The sequence below is a fragment of the Aquarana catesbeiana genome, linkage group LG03 (genome assembly GCF_042186555.1).
Source record: "Aquarana catesbeiana isolate 2022-GZ linkage group LG03, ASM4218655v1, whole genome shotgun sequence".
Lineage (NCBI taxonomy): Eukaryota > Metazoa > Chordata > Amphibia > Anura > Ranidae > Aquarana > Aquarana catesbeiana.
The window spans coordinates 183,705,868-183,726,572 of record NC_133326.1 but is presented as its reverse complement, the minus strand read 5'-3'; the positions used below and the strand labels follow the sequence as shown (position 1 = coordinate 183,726,572).

General features: G+C 43.3%; 1 protein-coding gene across 2 annotated transcripts in view; it reads left to right on the top strand.

Annotated features, from left to right (window-relative positions):
- The window catches only part of PHTF2 (putative homeodomain transcription factor 2), a 250,240-nt gene that overhangs the window by 209,653 nt on the left and 19,882 nt on the right, over positions 1 to 20,705 (top strand). For both annotated transcript variants that reach the window (XM_073619589.1, XM_073619588.1), the window contains 5 exons: positions 8,893 to 9,021; positions 9,289 to 9,561; positions 10,818 to 10,949; positions 15,102 to 15,188; positions 20,413 to 20,568. In XM_073619589.1, coding sequence (XP_073475690.1) covers positions 8,893 to 9,021; positions 9,289 to 9,561; positions 10,818 to 10,949; positions 15,102 to 15,188; positions 20,413 to 20,568 — 777 coding nt within the window. The remainder of the gene's footprint in view (positions 1 to 8,892; positions 9,022 to 9,288; positions 9,562 to 10,817; positions 10,950 to 15,101; positions 15,189 to 20,412; positions 20,569 to 20,705) is intronic.

The following is a 20,705-nucleotide window of genomic DNA, read 5'->3' as shown; positions in this document are numbered from 1 at the left end:
ATCTGAAGGCTCTGAATGTTTATGTACCAGTCCCAAAATTCCTGGTGGAGGTAAGGCAGGATAATGTTTAAGTTCAAGAAGTAGAAAAAAGGTTTTGGACTCTTAAAACAGTAGGTGTTCTCACTCAGGTCTTAAAGTATAGAGGGAGTGATTTTTCTTAGACCGCTCCCGCAGGTATGGTATCCAAAGGTTGACCGTTTATTCAATTAGAGACTGGGTGTGAAAGAAGGAAAGGACCAAAAAATAGATTGTATGTAGTCCAAATTCAATTTTATGTAGACTCTTATTTCGTTAAAAAAAAAAAAACTTTGATATAAGATTCTACATTAAATTGAATTCGGACTATATACTGGAGTTTCTCTTTCGTTCGTTGACCGACACAACGCTCCATTGTTCAGAATCATAGGGTTATACCGCCCCCTACAGGAGTAGGACACTAAGCAGAAAAAAAGACTTAGCTACGCCTATGGGCAGTCCTAGGTGGTATACACCCCCCTCTCTGCTATAGGCCTTCAGTTTAGTAAACAGTGTCAGAAGTATTAAAACTCCTTAGAGGGGTGGGTGCTGTATCTGTCAATTAACTCAGAGAAATGTTTTTTTATAAGGCAAGTCAAAAATCCAATTTTCTCTTTCGTTCATTGGCACCTAGATCCCTGCTGGGATCTCTTGTCCTGGAAATTTTCTTGTTTATTTTCTTTTTTCCTGGATTTTTCTCCGGTGAGATCTACAATCAACTTCTGGGCTGGGCGACGGGCTGGACACTAAGATTCGGTGGTCTCCCCAGTCTGGCCATGAGCGCGTGCAGACCGCAGCTATGTGCTAGGTCGGCCGCGACATAGCCACACTGGACGGGGGCTGGCCTTGCGAGTTAAATGTCCCGCGAGGTCGCATACGACCGAGTCTCTGCCTGAGTCGCAGCTTTCCTCATGGCCGACAGCCCCCCCCCCCCACTTCGGTGACGAGGGGATCTGTCTGGGAGTGATACCCTCAAGCTTCGCTGGATCGGTAAGTACAGGGCCCCCTCCTTTCCTTCCGTGGGCACGGGTACTCGGTCCCTCCGAGGTTCTCCTCCACACCCCTCCCTTCCTTCCTTCCTTTTGTGGTGGCACTTAGGCATATAGCCAAGTAAATGGCACCCCCCGCCCTCCCCTACCTCCTCTCTTGAACGATCCTATATCTGGCTCTGCCTCCACGGATGTAGCCCACCTTGCGGAGTTGGTGGCCACGCTCCCTGTCCTGTCAGGGAGTGAGGATGATTTCTCCACAACTGCAGTGGTGCATGAAAAGCCGCTGGTTGTCGCACTTCTTACATCTGTGCAGGAACTTTTCAAGATGGGGGATGCAGCAGTGGCTGCAGCGGAGGGTCGGTTCCCCTTTAGCACACATAAGCCGTCTTGTGCGGGGAAAGCTTTCCTTTCTCCCTCTTATTTTGCCAAATTTGTCCATGAAGACTGGGAGTGTCCAAAGTGCCCCTTTGTGCTTCCAAAAACGCATGCTGTGAGGTACCCCTTTGAGGAGTCCCTCCTTCAGAAGTGGACAGTTCCACCAGTAGTGGACCCCCTGTCTCTAGGCTGTTCAAGGCAACCATGATTCCAATAGAGGAATCTCTGGCTTCTAAAGATCCAGCTGACATACCTGGAGGGGGACGATAATCCCCCTGCCTCTGCTGCATCGGACTTGTTGGTCTAGGTGCTGCAGTTTGTCTGCTATGCCTCTTGGCCGCAGTTCCCCTGGTTGCTGAACTCTGTTTCTGCAGTGGTGCTTAGACATGTATTCTGGGGGGCTACCCTGGATGACATCATTACGTGTTTTGATTTTGTCAGGGTAACAAGATAGTTCTCCGGCCTTGTTCCCCAAACATAGTTTTTTTGCTTCCAATGTGTATCCTGTCACCGGACCGTTTGCGGTTCTCCTCTTGGTGCTGTGCAAGCCCTGTTGCTTCAGAGTGTGATGTCCCGAACAGTTTCAGGAGTTTTATTCAAACCTGTCCGCAGTCCAAAAGATGGAGGGCATGGCACGTCCAATTCTGGACCTCAAGGCCCTGACCTGCCTGGTGTGGGTACAGAACTTCAGGATGGAGTCCGTCCGCACGGCGGTGGCACCCCTTCATCATGGGGACTTTCTGGCTTCTATCGTCATCTCGAATGCTTACTTACGCATTTCACCGACCCAGCGCTTCCTCCGTTTTGCTGTGGGTGCTGAGCATTATCAGCGCGTGGTGTTGCCCTTTTGGTCTTGCCACCTGTCCTCGGGTGTTCACGAGGTGTTGGCCTCAGATCTGGCGTGGTTACGTCAGTGGGGGTTTGCGGTCCTAGGCTGCCTGAACGATCTTTTTCTGCAAGTCCTCTACCCCGAGGGGCAACGTAGCTCCTATACAGACCTTGACAGATTTCAGTTGGCTTCTATACTATCTGAAGTCTGCTTTGGCTCCTTCCAGAACATTGGATTATTTGAGCCCGACCCGGGCTTTAGCTCTGGCCAGAGTGTAAATTCCCCCGGACAAACTCCAGATGTTGCATGCTGCGTTTTCATTTACTGTTGTCCGGCAGGTGGGCCTCCCTGCAGACCTGCATTTGGGTGTTGGGTCTGATAGTTTCTACCTTTTTTGAGGCGATTCCATTTGCACAGTTCCATACAAGCTCCCTTTAGGGAGATCCTGGCATAATGTGACAAGTGCCCAAGGTCTCTGGACAATCGGATTCGTCTGAGCCAGGAAATCAGAGGTCCCCTGGTCTGGTGGTTTCTCTCTCCGGTTCTTTGGCGGGGTAAATACTTTCTCCCCTTGTATTGAACAGGGTGACCACCAATGCCAGTCTGTTCGGGTGGGGAGATGTCCTGGGACTGAGCTCTGCTCAGGGTCGTTGGATGCTGGTGGAATCCATACTACCGAGCCATATCCTGGAACTTCTAGCGATCAGACTATGTCTGGATCTTGGACGGATCGACTTCGGGGACTCCCAGTACGGATCCAGTTGGATAATGCAACGGCGATAACTTATGTCAATCACCCGGGCGGGCCAAATAGAGGTTTGGCAGCCCTGGCAGTTGCCAGTATCCTCTGGTGGGCAAAACGTCTCGTTCCAGCCCTATCCCACATGCGCATTCCAGGAGTAGAATACCGACAGGCAGATGCCTCAGTCGGCTAGGGTTGGACCATGGGGTGGGCCCTTCACCGGGCCGTGATTCATCGGATATGTCTCCGATGGGGCACTCCTGAGGTAGATCTGTTTGCGTCCTGGCTCCACAGAACGGTACAAAGGTTTCTGGCAAGGTCACGGGATCCTCTGGTGGGCACCTCAATTGCTTTGGTGGCCCATGGGGCCGGTAATGTTTGCTCTACGACTTTCCTCCTCTCCAGCTTCTGCTGTGGCTTTTGCGCAGGATCACGGCCGTGGGGATTCCGGTCATTCTATATTGGCTCCGGATGGGTCCCGTCGGTCTGGGTACACCGACCGGGTGCGCCTGGTCACCGACGTTCCTTGGCGACTGCCTCTCGGGGAGGATCTACTGGCCCAAGGGCCGTTCTTCCATCCTGCTTTAGAGTCGCTAAATTTAACGGCCTGGCTGTGATGAGCCAGGTGCTGCAGTTCCGATGCTGCTGATGGCTAGGGAGTCTACCGCCTAGAAGGTTCTACCTCCAGATGCGGAAAGCGCATATATCCTGGTGTGAGTCACCGGGCATTCATCCTTGTTCTTTCTTGGTTGCTCCGATTCCGGCCTCCCTTCATGGGGGGTTGAACAGGAATTGGCCTCGAGTACCATCAAGGGCCAGGTGTCAATATGGGTGGTCTTCTTCAGCATCCCCTGGTCTCGCACTCTCTGGTGCGTACCTTTTTATTCAAGGGGTTTGATGACTGGTTCCACCGGTGCAGTCTCTTCTACCGCCGTGGGATCTGAATTTGGTGATTTTGGTTCTCTACAGAAGCCTCTATTTCAATTAGGGCTGTTGAAATTAATCGTAACATCGATGCATCGCGATTCGACCATACACGATGCGACGTGAGTAATCGATGTTTTGATGACGTCATCCTCGGGCCGCGTTAAGGCCCGCCTCCGCGACCGAACGGAGCCGAAAGCCCCCGAAGAGCAGTGGGACTGTGGGAGTAAGCCGCATGACAAATGCACAAAAGTGAATAATTATAGTTCTGAAATATATAAATCTGTGATCTGATTAAAAAATCTTTTGTGTATTCAAAGTAATTCCAGTGCTGAGTGTGCTCTGCTGTGTTCAAATAATTCACCAGAAATCAGGAATGATTTGAACACAGCAGAGCACACTCAGCACTGGAATTACTTTGAATATACAAAAGATTTCTTTTAATCAGATCACAGATTTATATATTTCAGAACTATATTTATTCACTAATTAATAAGACTCTTTTTTGTGCATTTGTCACCACAAAGCACTGCACACCATTTTTTGTTTTATTGCCCTATCTGCATGCTCAGTGTAGAGGTGGGGGGAAGAGCAGAGGACTGTGTGGATGCTGGTTGAGAAGGATGGGAATTGGTCCGTGGTGACACTGGGCAGGGGAGCGCTATTGTAATAGTATTTTATATGAGGACAGGTTAGTGAGGGGGGTGGGGTATTAGTCTGGCACCTCCCTTACCAGGTCCAGCAGGTCTGCAGTCTCTGACCATTTCCTGTACTATGTTTGCAGTCTCTGACCATTTCCTGTACTATGTTTGCAGTCTCTGACCATTTCCTGTACTATGTTTGCAGTCTCTGACCATTTCCTGTACTATGTTTGCAGTCTCTGACCATTTCCTGTACTATGTTTGCAGTCTCTGACCATTTCCTGTACTATGTTTGCAGTCTCTGACCATTTCCTGTACTATGTTTGCAGTCTCTGACCATTTCCTGTACTATGTTTGCAGTCTCTGACCATTTCCTGTACTATGTTTGCAGTCTCTGACCATTTCCTGTACTATGTTTGCAGTCTCTGACCATTTCCTGTACTATGTTTGCAGTCTCTGACCATCTCCTGTAGTATGTCTGCAGTCTCTGACCATCTCCTGACTCCTGTACCATGTCTGCAGTCTCTGACCGACTCCTGTACCATGTCTGCAGTCTCTGACCGACTCCTGTACCATGTCTGCAGTCTCTGACCGACTCCTGTACCATGTCTGCAGTCTCTGACCGACTCCTGTACAATGTCTGCAGTCTCTGACCATCTCCTGTACCATGTCTGCAGTCTCTGACCATCTCCTGTACCATGTCTGCAGTCTCTGACCATCTCCTGTACCATGTCTGCAGTCTCTGACCATCTCCTGTACCATGTCTGCAGTCTCTGACCATCTCCTGTACCATGTCTGCAGTCTCTGACCATCTCCTGTACCATGTCTGCAGTCTCTGACCATCTCCTGTACCATGTCTGCAGTCTCTGACCATCTCCTGTACCATGTCTGCAGTCTCTGACCATCTCCTGTACCATGTCTGCAGTCTCTGACCATCTCCTGTACCATGTCTGCAGTCTCTGACCATCTTCTGTATCATGTCTGCGGTCACTTACCATCTTCTGTAGTCATTTGGGGGCAGTCTGGAGCTCCTCTTCTGCTGTGTTTACACTTTGCTACATGCAGGGAGTGTTGTCTTTTTTTTTTTTTTTTTAAGAACAGATAAAATTTAAAAAATGAAGTTCTGACTACTTGAATTTTTTGGATGAAAACTGTGCACAGTAATCGTGATGCATCGCGGAATTGAATCGAATCATGGACCGGATAATCGTAATCGAACCAATCGTGAGGCCAGTGAAGATGCGAATTCCTACTACTTTCAATATATTCGGGAGATTCCATTACTTACTCTGTCTCAGAAGGTGGCCTCTTGGTGGCTATCACCTCTGCTTGCAGGGTGTCCAAAATGATGGCGTTATCTTGTTGTACACCTTACCCAGTGTTACACAAGGTTAAGGTGGTTCTTCGCCCTTTTCCGTCTTTCCTTCCTTGGATTTCCCTTTGAATAAAGACATTGTGTTGCCTTCCTTGTGTCCCTGGTCAACACATCCTAAGGAATTTGCCTTATCTGCCCTTGATGTGGTTTGGGGGATTTGGGTGTATTTGGCAGCCACTGAGTCTTTTTGGAGGTCAGACTCACTGTGGGCCAAGAAAGGGGCTATCTGCTTCTTCTGCGACCATTTCTGGATGGATCAGACCGATGATGACTCTGGGCTATTCTGTCAGGGATCTGGTTCCTCCTTTCCCTGTTACGGTGCATTCTTCTCAGGCGCTTAGTGCTCTCGGGCCTTCTGTCTTCGGGTGTCCGTTGCCCAAGTTTGCAAGGCGGCCACTTGGTCGTCGGTGTACACTTTCACAACGTTCTACGAAGTGGATCTGTTGGCATCTGCGGATGCCTTTTTTGGCCACAAGGTTTTGCAGGCTGCTATTTAGAGGGTCTATTCCCTCTTGAAAGAGTATTGTTCAGGTTGGGCTCCAGTTTGTTCTGTGTTGAGCTCCTGTTACCTGATTGGCTCTTGTTAGCCTTGATATTTTTCGTTGTCCCACCCCTCATGTTTGGCACTGCTTTGGGACGTCCCTATGGTTCTGAATAATGGAGCGCTGTGTCTGCCAATGAACGAAAAAGAAAATTGGATTTTTGACTTGCCTTATAAAAAAACATTTCTCTGAGTTAATTGACAGATACAGCACCCACCCCTCTAAGGAGTTTTAATACTTCTGACACTGTTTACTAAACTGAAGGCCTGTAGCAGAGAGGGGGGTGTATACCACCTGGGACTGCCCATAGGCGTAGCCAAGTCCTTTTTTTTTTTTTTTCTTCTGCCTAGTGTCCTACTCCTGTAGGGGTGGTATAACCCTATGGTTCTGAATAATGGAGCGCTGTGTCTGTCAATGAACTCCGAGAAATGGATTTTACGGTAAGTCAAAAATCCCATTTTTCTTTGAGGCAGGGTAGTATGCAGCAGCCAGCTACTACAATAGGTAAGGGTTGTCATAGCACAGACAGTGAAAGTTCTAGAGCCAGCACTAGATCTCAATAATATCTCAAAATATAAAACACAAAAAAAAATTCAATATAATTCATATACGTGCAAATATAGAAATGTGTGATGGGTATAACATAGAGCTGCACAATTCTGGGGAAAAAGGAGAATCACGATTTTTTTTTTGCTTGGAATTAAGATCACGATTCTCGTGGCATAGCATCTTTCACATTATACAAAAAAATTGCACTAACTTTACTGCTTAGTTTTATTTATTTATTTATTTATTTTTTTAATTAAAATGTATTTTTTTTTCCAAAACAATTGCATTTGAAAGACCGCTGCGCAAATACAGTGTGACATAAAATATTGCAACAACCACCATTTTATTCTCTAGGGTCTCTGCTAAAAAAATATATAAAATGTTTGGGGTTCTAAGTGATTTTCTAGCAAAAAATAATGATTTTAACTTGAAACCTACAAGTGTCAGAAAAAGGTTTAATCTTTTTAAGTGGTTAAACTTCCCTCATTTACAGACCAAAGTTCATTCCTTTGATCTATCTAAAGTACAAAAGGTTACAATGTTTATAGTTAGCTCAGGCTGAGGAATGTTGTGAAACTTGGCAGACTGCCTGTTTTTTTTTTTTTTTTTTTTTTGGACAGCTGTGGGCTTGAGCAGAGAACTCTGCATAGAATCGGGGAAAATGTTAAGATCGCAAGGAGGGTAGAACTGCGATCTTGATTCTTAATTATTAATCGTGCAGCTCTAGTATTACACTAGGTTTCCCCTCTTTTTGCCTCATATTTATTGAGGGAACATATGCCAAAGCCTGTGAAGGAGACCAGTAAAGGATATAATAGCACTTTTATGACCAGCTTATTCAGGTTGCTGGTCATCCTTATTTGGTGAGTTTTTCCATGGGGTTACATCTGTGGTGGTGGAACAGATTTCTGTGTTTTGTTTTAGAAAATAAGCACCTGCATTTGCTGTACTTTGAGTCACACTGTGGAGGATCTGTGTTTAAAGCGGAGGTTCACACAAAAATGGAACTTCCTCTTTTCTGAACCCTCCCCCCCTCCGGTGTCACATTTGGCACCTTTCGGGGGTAGTGGGTGCAGATACCTGTATAATACAGGCATTTGCACCCACTTCCGGGCATACCGAGTCTACGCCCCTTCCCGTCATATCCATACCCCCCCCCCCCCCTGCAGTCTGCTGGGAAACGTACAGATCCCAGAGATAGCAGGGACCATCCGGATTGCGCAGCGCGATTAGCGCATGCACAGTAGGGAACCAGGCTGTGAAGCCGCAAGGCTTCACCTCCTGATTCCCTCACCGAAGATGGCGGCGGCAGCACCCAAGAGCAGAGCGTCAGATCGGCTTCGTGTGCCAACATTGCGGGCGCCCTGGACAGGTAAGTGTCCATATTTTAAAAGTCAGCAGCTGCAGTATTTGTAGCTGCTGACTTAAAAAAAAAATGTTCGCAGGACGCTTTAAATGCTTATGTTTACTGTTGTACTCATGGTAGTAAATAATTTTGAGATTAGACTGCACTATGGATGAATTTGCACAATATAAGGATTGTATTTGCATTTACAGTATATTTGCACATTTCCGACAGTAGTTTTACACATAATAATTGCAGAGTTATTGTATTCTTATTTACTTACGTTGTTTATATTTTGCACTAAGCACTCTTTTATATTGTTTTGCATTTTTACCACTAGAACAGTTTGGATTGTTAATTGGCCGCTTCACGAGGTTGTATCATGACGTTCGTCCCACAGATATACAAAACCTCATCATTATAGATTATGACTGCAGCAATTTTAATAGAATTTGGTCTGTCACTGGGTCAGCATTGTATTGTAGTTCCTTGGTTAGAATAATTAGAAATTCCTTTGTGATGTGCAAAAATGTATCTCCTAATAATGTTTTACTGATTCACAGAGTCATCTGCCTTGGCTGCATAGCTCTAATCCTGGGCTTGAGAAAGTCAGTGCTATTGTGTGGGAAGGAAATGACTGCAAGAAAGCAGATATGTCTGTTTTGGAGATCAGTGGAATGATAATGAACAGAGTGAGTATTCTTATCCTATGAGATGAACATGTAAGCATATCTCCATAACTATTCCAGGAAACATGTTTTTTACAAACCACTTCTGAAGACATTGGTGAAAGCAACACTTCACAACTGCTTGCTATGAACAGCACATTTCTTTTTAAATAATTTCAGTATTGAGGCCCAGTCTTTTTTTTTTAAGAATTGTTTGTTTTGCTTGCTCCATGTAACAAGAAGTTATACAGTGTACTAGAATAGCTAAAGTTATAATTATTTGCCTTTCAGGTGAACAGCTTTACCCCAGGAATTGGATATCAGATATTTGGGAACTTTATCTCTCTAATTCTTGGTCTGACTCCATTTGTGTTTAGACTGTCTGAATCGAGGGACTTGGAGCAGCTGGCAACACTCTCTGCTTCAGAACTGTACAGCATTGCATTTGGCTCCAGCAGTGACATCATGGTCATATCCATGGTAGTGATTAGTTTTATTGTTCGGGTTTCCCTGGTCTGGATTTTCTTTTTCTTATTATGTGTAGCAGAGCGGACATACAAGCAGGTGAGTAGAAACAAATATCTAAATGCTTATGCACTTATAAACCTTATGCTTAAGCTAAAATGAAAGGCTTTCTCTCATCGATTGAAAGTGGAACGCTAATAGGAACACAAAGGGGCGTCCCTGCCTTCAGTACAAACACTGTCTAAACAAAAAATGCAGTCCTATGTTTCCCCTACAGCATTGTATGAGGAAATCTGATGTTACAGATTTCCCAAGCATATCCAAAACATGTAGCATAATAACACCCATTTTTATTCTTACGTTCATTATTTTGGACCTTTCTAACTAAGGGATAAAGTTGCTGATAACTGTGATGTTCGTTTTACTTAAAAATTGTATATGGTAACATATAGTGATTAAAAGAAGTTTATTTTCATGTCAAAGTAAAAACAGTGATTTTAATCAAATTATAATGAAAAATAAAATAACTCCATATTTTACACCCCCACCCCCCACATACATATACAAGTTTTATATTTTTTGTAGATGCACCTTTACCAAAAACTACAGCCTTGAGTCTATACGGGTAGGTCCCCAACAACTTTGCTTATCTGTACGCTCCATTCTTTCCTTCTTATTTGCAAAACTTCTTGAGCTCTCACTGAGCTTCATGGAGATCATGCGAGACCTGCCTTTTTCAGCTGAAACCACAGCTTCTGTATTGGACTTCGATCTGGATGCACCATCATTACAACAGCGCATTGGTGTAAATGGGCTTTTTCTTGAAACCCTTGACTTCACAAGGGTGACCTCTATTTAAAACAGTTTTAAAACCAAAAATGTAATATACTGCAGTTTACCAATCATTACATTTTTCCCTCTGTTTTCACCTGGTGATCTGGCCAGTAACAAACTTACTCGCCAGATCACCAGGTGAAAATAAAGGAAACCGACTCTATAAAAGCCAATGAATGCAGCTATCACATCTATGATTTGGTAAGCTTGCAATAAAATAAATGTTTGCGTTTTTGTGTTTAATACCACTTTAATTGTGTGACTTTTGTAAAGAATTGGCTGCACCAGTGATAATCTAGGCAGGATTCGCACAGGCGTTTTGCCACGCTTCAAATCCCAGCAGCAGGATTCTACTTGATTGCTGCTGGTGGCTCTGTGCACTGAATTAGCATTAGTAGCGGATTGTAGATGGCAGGAACCCACTCATACATCAGTGACATACTGTTTGACCTGTCAGTTACACATTTTGCCATCTTTGTTCTGTGACAAATCATTTTTTTTTTTTTTTTTTTATATCTCAGAGATTACTGTTTGCAAAATTATTTGGCCATTTGACTTCTGCCCGGCGAGCACGCAAATCTGAAGTACCACACTTCCGTCTGAAGAAAGTGCAGAATATTAAGATGTGGCTTTCTCTTCGGTCATTCTTGAAGGTAGGCGAAGGTTTTTCCCAACTTATATCACAGCACAAAACACTGAAAAAACATATATATATATATATATATATATATATATATATATATAATGTATATGTACAGTCTAGTGGGAGCCTGCCTGAGCTGTGAATCTTTACATCTCACATGCTTTAGTGTGACAGAGAAATCATTTTCCTTTTTCATCTGTTGAGGGACAGGAAATCCTATGCTGCCAGATTTTACTGCTTTAAGCTTTGATTTGCAGTACCCGGACCCTGCCACGTTCAATGTTGCAGGGCCAATCTGTAAGTGACCTTTGGGAATTGGGTTCTGGTAACAAGTTAGCCACAGAGCACTTTATGGGTTAGAACCGTTGGCGTTACCTCAGCGCTTGCCCTATCTCTAAAGCCAGGGGTCTGAAACTGGTGGCCCTCCAGCTGTTGCAAAACTACAAGTCCCATGAGGCATTGCAAGGCTGACAGTTACAAGCATGGCTCCCACAGGCAGAAGCATGATGGGACTTCCGCAACAGCTGGAGGGCAGCCAGTTTGAGACCCCTGCTCTAAAGAGTCACTTTGGGAGTAGACCAATTGGATTGAGCACCAGGAGCTACCTTGTTGTTTGGGTGCCTTTTTTACTTTTACTGCAGAAAGGGTTAATACTGGAATATGTAGGCTCTGCACTCTTTCCCACCATTTAACGTCAAGAGAACATCACTCTGTTGCTGCTCCTGATTTGTAAAGGACCCGCATGGTTTCCTCTGAGTGTACGGATGTCTGGAATCCTGATACCCTATATTTTTAGGGTCTGTTATTGGAGCCCTGCTTACATCCGTCAGAAGAGTGCCTTGTCATCAGGGGTCTCTACTGCAGTCACACAAGACTTTGTGAACAAATTTGCCCAATTCCTTACAGGTGCTGCTCCTTCCTCTACAGCGTCAATGCCTGGTCTCATTGCAGATTTAGAATAGGCCATGCCGCCAGGCGCAGTGACCATCTCTGACTCGAGGTTCCCAAAGTTTCTCTCTAAAGAAATTGTTTCTGAGAAACCACAATGTCTTTCCATTACCGCAGGCATTAAACGGACCTTTTTGGCCCTTGATCAACAATAATCAATTATGTGCCTCTCTGCATCTGGGCGATCAGTCTGCTGTCTCCAGCCCTGGGTCTTTCCACTACGCCTGCTGTTGAGTTATTTCTGGACAAGAAGCACATTGAATGGCCATGGACTCCACCTGAACAGGATCTGTTCCCTTTTGAGAAGGAATGTTAAATGATGTCCTATACCCACTGGTAATCTGCCAGTGATCCACCTTAAAGTGATTTGTTTTTGCTTTTTGTTTTTTAAATGAGACTTTACAAACATGTCATACTTGCCTCTTCTGTCCAGTTGGTTTTTGCACACAGCAGCCCGGATCCTGCTCATCTTGGCTCCCTCTTTGTTGCTCCTGGCCCCTCCCTCCTATCGAGTGCCGCCCACGGTCAGCAGCTTCCTATGGGGGCACTGGAGCCGAGTCACAGCTGCGTGTGTCCATTCAGACACAGAGTCCTGACTCGACCCCGCCCCTCTCTCCCCTGATTGGCTGACTGACAACCGCGGAAGCCAATGGCGCCGCTGCTGTGTCTCAGCCAATCAGGAGGAGTGTTCCGGACGGCTTAGACATTCGTGGACATCCTTGGAGAGAGATGGGGCTCAGATAAGTAATTTGCAGGGGGTGCTGGGGTGGCTGCTACACACAAGGTTTTTTTTTATCATAATGCATTAAGATAAAAAAAATCTTCTGCCTTTACAACTCCTTTAACAGGAAGACCACCAGCCCAATAAGGGGCCTGCTTACCTTTGAGGACCAGCAGTTGGAATCCCTCCTTGACAGCCAGTTTTCTCTGGCTGTTACCTTAATTTTCCAAACTATGACATAATGGGTTAAATGTCTCCACCACTGCCCTAGACCCCTTCCTAGTAGGGAATGGAACAGATGTTTACAGGCCCACTTTTAATTTGTGATGGCTTGTTAGAAGCATCTAAACCTGTGTCCCATGTGGACAGTTGTCCACGCAGATGTGCAGAGCACTCTATTGAGGTGCTAAGATTCAGTTGTTGTATCCTGGGAGCACCTGACTTGCTTGGTCTTTGAGGGATGGCATCTCTTTGGACCTTCCCCTACCATAATCAGATATCATTGTAGGCCAACAATGTCATTGTAGGCCAAGAGCCTATAAAGTCTAAGAAAAGGTCAGGTCCCATCCTTCTCCTATAGCTACCTTCGTAGTAGGCACACCAAGACCCCATTAACCTGATTCAATGTCAATTTGCACGGCTGGAAGCAAGTAACCTGCTAAGCCTAAGGCATTAAGGTGCGCCCCCCTTTTTCCAACTGTGGGGAATAGTTGCTAATACTTGTGGGTCCTTGGATAGTTCGAACTTTAAGCATTCATGTGCAGAAAGTATCCGTTTAGGTTCACAGACTAATCCCTCGTCTCTGGCACTCTCTGCAGCTACTCGCCCTCAACTCCACTACCACCGCACAGATTAACAGATCTTCCCTTGTCCTTTTGTTGTCTCCTCAACTCAGGGGCTCTTGCTCTAGCGTCTTTGTCAGCTTAAAGCAGTAGTAAACTCTGCTATCCCAATGCTGCTTTTCATATAATTCATTATAATCCATTATCAAACGTTATCCAGTGTAATCTAGGCCCAATCGCATATTACTTTACATTTTTTGTAAACTTTAAAAAATCTTGTCTCTCGGGATAAGGCGGCGCAATTCTAATTATGATTTTCCAAGTTCGCAATGCAGAGCATCTGTAATCTCACGTATGCTTGATTGGGTCTTAGCCAAGCCTCGTTCTCGATTTGATGTTCCTATGGCAAACGTTTACTTTGCCTTTCTTGTAATGTGTGCCTGTCAGTTCGCTGTGTGCTGCAGCTGATTGCCGCTAAAGGGTGCAGTACGATGCCTAGGTTTATTCCCCATGTGACATCACGCGGTCACATGGGGTGTACCAGGAAATTATGACTGAATTTGCAGTCCCGTGGGTGTTGATCGCAGGGAGCGAAAATCAGACACTGCATACTGTCAATTGACAGACAGCCCACGGAGCATGCTATGAATCGGGAGAGATACGCATGCATCGGAGACATCATTACACAGAACGTGACAGAGTACAAGAAAACACAGCAAGTAAGGAGACCTCTACAAGCAGCAATCATTGTTTTTTTATATGCTGATTTAAAATATAATAAAGTTGTGGGGGAGAGTTTACTACCACTTTAACCTTTTGGAGTAATGTCCTGTCATAGCCACCACCTTGTCCCTCAGATAAATTATTTTCTCTTGTACGTTCATCAGTTGTACCTGGTACCCCTCATTGTCAATCCCCATTGTCAATTCTTCGGGTGTAAAAACACCTGAATAAGCTCAAAAAGCTTATGTACTACTTTTTGGTGTAGAGCATAAGGGGACTGAGCAAGTGTGATCAGGGAGATTTAGAAAGGAATAGGATCCTGCATAGTAAGGCATAGACAGGCATAAGGAAGTGAGAAGAAAAACTCGTGTGGAGGCTTAGAGCGCTAAATAAAGATAACACATGAAGTCTGAATTGGACACAGGACATCTCAGAATCTGACAAGATTTTTTTTTTTTCTGCACTTATCAAATGGATAGAAACAAAACCCTTTCCGTGATGTATTTAACAGACAAAAAGGGAGCATATAAGTAAAGTTTGGTGTTAGGGTTGACATACACTTATAATAAGTTGGTAGTAGGATGACTTTTTATAGCATGGTTTTTCTTCTCAGGTTGTCTGACTTTTTTTTTAGGTAGTGAATTTAGAAGATACAACAGCTGTTTAGCTGGTAATATTTGAGGTCTGGTTAAAATTGAATCTCGTTAATGTTGTTAGTGTCAAAAAGAAGATAAACATACCTAATTAATTTCTTGGTTTGGTGCTACTGCAGCATGTAATGTTTTTGTACTAACCAAAATAAATGTTTTTTGCAATGTTAAGTTGCAAATGTGGTATGCAATGAGTGTAATATACAAAATTAGTCATTCTCATTACATTAATTGTGATGCATTTTCCACTGCTGGCTCTTATTTTTGGAAAGACTTCAGGTTAATTGCAAGACACTTTTTCAAAGCCAGATGAAAATAATTTCATCCTTTCCTTACAGCGTCGAGGTCCTCAGCGTTCTGTTGATGTAATCGTTTCATCAGCTTTCTTACTGACTATATCTGTAATATTCATATGCTGTGCACAGGTGAGATCTATTTTTATATATGTCCTCTGACAATTGTTTTATTCTGTTACAAGAACATCTTTAAGGAAGTCTAGGAAAAAACGGTCAGCATGCTCCTTATATTGCCTATTGCAGGTTAGAAAATGAAAGATCCGTTTAGGAGACATCAGTTGACTTGCTGTTACATCATTGTTATGATCTGTAAACTCTGCTTGCCTCTGCGTTATTTAAAAAAATAAGTGTCAATCCTTAGGTCAGCCAATCTGAACTTACTCTGTCACGCCAGTGCATGATGGTCTTTGATTGCACTTGGTAACCACACTTAATTGGCACTCTTTCTGAAATAAGCCTACTTTTTTCCACCGTGTGCCATTTTACCCTCTTTGTAGACTTCCTGCCCTAGCTCTTTAAAGAGGACCTTCCTGGTTGTAAGCCCTAACATATACCCATTAAAGTGACTATCCCAGTTGATATACAGGGATGAAGCAAATCCTGCGACATAAGCTGTACCTGATTATTTGCAACCCTCTCCCCTCTACAGTCTTATAAAACTCACGTATCAAAGGCTTTTTATCAGCTACAGGAGGTGGGGATCTGACTTCACACACTGCACATAAAGGTGTAATCTGAAACCTGAGTAAAGGGAGAGGACACACCTCTCTATGCAAAAACTCATAGGGAAAAGTCGCTCACCTGCTGTGTACTGGGGGGGAAGGGGGTGGTGAGTGTTGCTGTCTTCTGAGATTGGTGAACATAACCAGTTAGAACTGACTTATGCAGTTATCAAAGGAAGGCGACAGCAGAGCGAAATTTATGCTCGTCACTTTTGGATTGATGCAGGTACACACTACAGAATACACACTACAGAAAGATATGCTTTGTTCGTTTTTCATTTCCAGAGGTTTACAATGATAGTTATATTAATTTAACAGCAGGCATGCTGTAAGGGTAAGAAGGGTGAAAACTCCCTGTCAATCACAGTATTTCCTTGGCCTTTTACCTGCAATCTGAGTGTGGTTTTTTTTTTTTTTTTTACTGAAATTATAGATTTGATAAACAGTAACGCAATTTTCACAACACAAAAAAATGCAGCTGCCACAATTTAAGGTTACAGGGTCTTTGATTACAGGAAATTAATATTTTGGAGGTTTTGAGTAATCTTCAGGCCTAAAATGTATTTTAAAAAAGAGGTTCTAGCATTTAAAGGGTTAGTATCAAGGTCAGCTATACCACCCATTATTTATTTCTGGATCTTTTGTTCTAGAAGTTTTTGTGCACACAATATCTTTTTGTTTTTTAGGTGCACAGATAGAGAAACTGACACTATTGATAAACATTGCTATGTTTTAATCTGTATATGCTAAAGTTGAAGCCTGCCATCTAGTGAGTAGGATAGGTATATTTACTTATAATGTTTACAGTAATGTAGCATTCCTTGGTTTGCAAATGCACAGACTGCAAAAAAAAACCTGACCCTCTCCTCACTATCCATAACGTAATAAAAAAAAAGTTTTGCCCCTCGTTACACGTTAAAGTAGAATTTATAGGCAAAACTTTTGGCGCTGTCAGATTTCTTTTTTCACAATCTGTGTCCCTTTGCGCAGATATAACTTCACTTCCTGTCTTATAGCCATACTGGAGGTGAGAGGAAATCCCTGCAAATTAAAGTGTTTGTAAAGTCACTAAAGTGACTTTACATCTATCCCATGCAGATATGCTGCCATTAATAAAAGTGTAAGTTTTTGTTAAAATAGAACAGGGGAAATACCTTTTCAGACACTGCAGCTATGCGGTCACATGATCCTCCTGTGCTGGCCAGCCTCGATCTTTGCAGAGAAGTGGAAGGGGCCGACATTCCCCTCTGCTGGCTGGCTGATGTCACAGGGTAATCTCCGCCCCTCCTGATTCTCTCCCTAGAGCAAGGCTGGCCAGCACAGGGGAATCATGTAATTGCATGTGTGCAGTGTCAGAAAAGGTATTTCCTCTATTCATGTCTTACACTTTCATTAATAGCAGCATATCTGCATGGGATTCCTTTCCTATGTGCTGCATTATGCAGCTGAATAGAGGCAGGAGGGGCAGGGAGGAAAGCAATCTCATGATGACAGGGAGGGAGGGGGAGAGATTGTCAGAGGAGAAAGCAGGGCTGCAGATGACGAGGCACGTAGACTGACCACAGTAGTCTGGGTTTAGCAGCCATGTTTATCATGGTCAACAGAAGCAGGGGGACTCAGGAACTGGCAGGATCAACCAGGTTTATTGCCAGTTTTTATTTTTATTTTTTTTATTTTTATTTTTTTTATTAATATTTTTATTTTTAGGTTTACAAGCACTTAAAGGGAAATCCTTGGGGACCCCAAGGTCACCAGAACTGGCATCCCCTTTGGAAGATTTCCCCTATATTATTTTTCTGAGGACAACCAGAAAGCCAGGGGTTTTCTTTTACTTTCACTTTCAATGATCATAATAAACAGGACAAATAGAGAGGGCGCATCTCCTTAATGGGGGCGCAGACAGCAATAAAAACTGACACATTATCCAAAAATAAAATAAAAATTCCCTTTAGTCATACTTTAAAGAGGACTGCAGTCTGCTCACATAATTTGTAAAAAAACATCTTTGCCATTCTGAAGCTTCCCTCCAACTACTTTGCATATTTTTATATATATGCTGTGATTCTGTACTTTCCAAATATGCTGCAGAAATCTCCCTCCACAAAGTCTGCCTGCAATCATTTTAACACTGGGCAGCTGAAGCTGCTGCCTGTTCCCTTACTTGATTTACACAGACACAGAGGCACACCTCCAGCTCTGCAGATTTCATTGGCCCTCTTTTGACTCTTCCCCCTCCCATCCTGGCAAACTCTCACAAGAGTTAGAGAGAGAGCTGTGCATGATGTCATAAGTCTAGGTTTTTTTCCAGACAAACAGGAAGTGGGCTGTATAAGGTGTTTACTGGCAGAAAAAAAATGATTTTATTATCCAAAGTTAAAAACAACAAGGGCAGAAGATTTAATAGATGGACAGATAAAAAAATGACTGAAGTTCCGCTTTAAGCTTTCATTTCTCACAGCACTGACTCATTGCAGCCCGATGAATGAGAACTTCTGTTTTTGACTAGTTTTTAAATGGAGAGTGCTACTTTTAGGCCCCTTTCACACAGGCTGTTTGATCAGGTCCGCCTGTCAATTTATCAGCAGACCTGATCCGACCCTCTAGTCTTTGCTATGATGCGGCGGACGTCGGCGATCACATGTCTGCTGACACCCACCGCCATCCTATGCGATCCTGTCCGCCAAAAACAGATGGATGGTGGTCCTATTCCCCAATCATCTGGCAGATTGAATGGCATTCGATGGAAACGGACAGGCAGTCCATTTCCATCTGATTGCCCCATAGAGCTGAGAGGGACTGTGTCCGTGTCCACTCTGCATAGTGGAGCGGACATAGACCTGTCATCTGCCTGCTCAGCAGGGATCAGCGGAGAGATCCTCCCACTGAACAAGCGGATTCCACGGAGGCGCCTGTGTGAAAAGGACATTTTACATGTTTTTTAGCCATGGGCTTAAAGTACTCACATTGGGTGATAAGCCTAGTGTTGATTTCCTCCTGACTCACACGTGGGAAATATTTCAGCAAATGACGGTCAAAGAAAAGTAAAAATTCTTTATCGCTATTCTTGTTCTGGGACAGTGACCTAGAAAGTATAGAAGCCAAAGCATCAGTACTGCAGCTAGGCCCAAAGAGAACCACCACTCTAAGCTGCATTTTGTCTGTGCTTTCAGGTTCTGGCTGATTAAACTTGTCAGTGCTGTACAAATTTAATGAACAAACAAGTCGGCCTCACTCCAATGACACCAGCCTTCACAAAGCTCCATTTTTTTCAGGACTAGATCACAGGAGAGTTTACCCAGACCAAGCTTCTGACATGTTTTGCCCAAAAGGGACTTAATCATAGAGCCAAGTCGGCAGCGTAATCAATCAGAAATGGCACCCTACATTGATCTTTCATCACAGGTTTTTCAAAAGTGGCTGTCCTGTCCAAAAAATTAATAAGAAGCTTTCTGCAAAAGAAGTCAGTTTATACTCACCGGTCCCATCATCTGTTCCTCAGATTTTCGCTCTTCAAGAAATACTGCCTCCAGTTTTCAACACTTACAGTTGTGCTGGATGCCCCAGGACACAGTAGTAGTAATAGTGTAGGGGTCAGCAGATAGAACCATGAAGCGCAGCTTGGGGAGCCGGTATCTGACAAATCCCAAAGTGTATCCGATGCTATGCTAAAAGATTTTCAGTGGCCATAGCTCTAGAAGACTGTGAATATTAGAAAATTGAGTGACGGAGAGGTGTGTTTTTAAAGTTTAGTCGTCGTCTTTTTTTTGGGTTACAAAAGAGACTCTTTAAAATTCTAGAACACATTCTTAATGCAGATATTAAGTGCATCTGAGCAGCACAAACCAAAAACACTGTTTTGTTTAATTTATTTTTAATAGTAAACCAAACTCCTCTATCCATCCATGTATCCATATTTTATTTTGTTGAGAAATCTCTTTGAAAAACACCCGCTAGCATTTCTGCCCGTGGCCATCAGGAGTAAGGGCAGATGATTCATGTACCATTTACTTCCTGGAATCCATCTGCCCTTAGCTCAAGCATGCATGCAGGAGAGTGTGCATACCTGAGAAAATAACTCCTCCTCTCCTTCCTAATGAAGACTCCTGGGATGTAGGACATCATTTCCCTAGATAAGAAACCAGGAAGTAACTGAAGAAATGTACAAGAAAAAGTTTAAAACAAGTAAATATAATATACTTTCCTATCTATTTACTAATTCTAGCAGCATAAGGCATACAAAAATATTGACTGTTGATTGGGAGAGTGAAGTTCCACTTTAAAGCTCACAAATTATTAAATCAATTTACAAAATTGTCAACTTTTGGTGAATCACAGCTTTTTTGGCAAATTTGCAGGTTTTTACTCTATGGTTTCTCTAACCTATGGCTAATTGTACAGTTCATTGATCTTGGCTTTTTGGATCATTGAATTGTCCGAACCTTTGCAGATTTGCTATTTTCAGATGAATCAAAATATAAGATGAGGTTTGCTGGATTTGTCTGAACAGTAAATCTGTTTGTCTCCAGTTATTATTTTACAGATCAAATGTATTCTATAAATTATTTTTATGATTTAAATATTTTATTTGTTTTACAAATAAAACATTTGTAAATGGTTTTTATTTGTTTTAGCTTCTACATATTCATGAAACGTTTCTGGATTGTCACTACAACTGGGAACTAGTTATCTGGTGCATTTCTTTAACACTCTTTTTATTGAGATTTGTTACACTTGGATCAGAAACCAGCAAAAAATATAGCAATACCTCAATATTGTTGACAGAACAGGTGAGTTACAAATTTGTGTATATATGTTATAAAAGGTTGTCTCTAAGGGCTTGTTTACATGTGTGTTGATTGTGAAGAATGAAGCAATGATCATTAATGCGCCTGTAGCATTTATGATGTGTTTTTGTTGTGTTTAT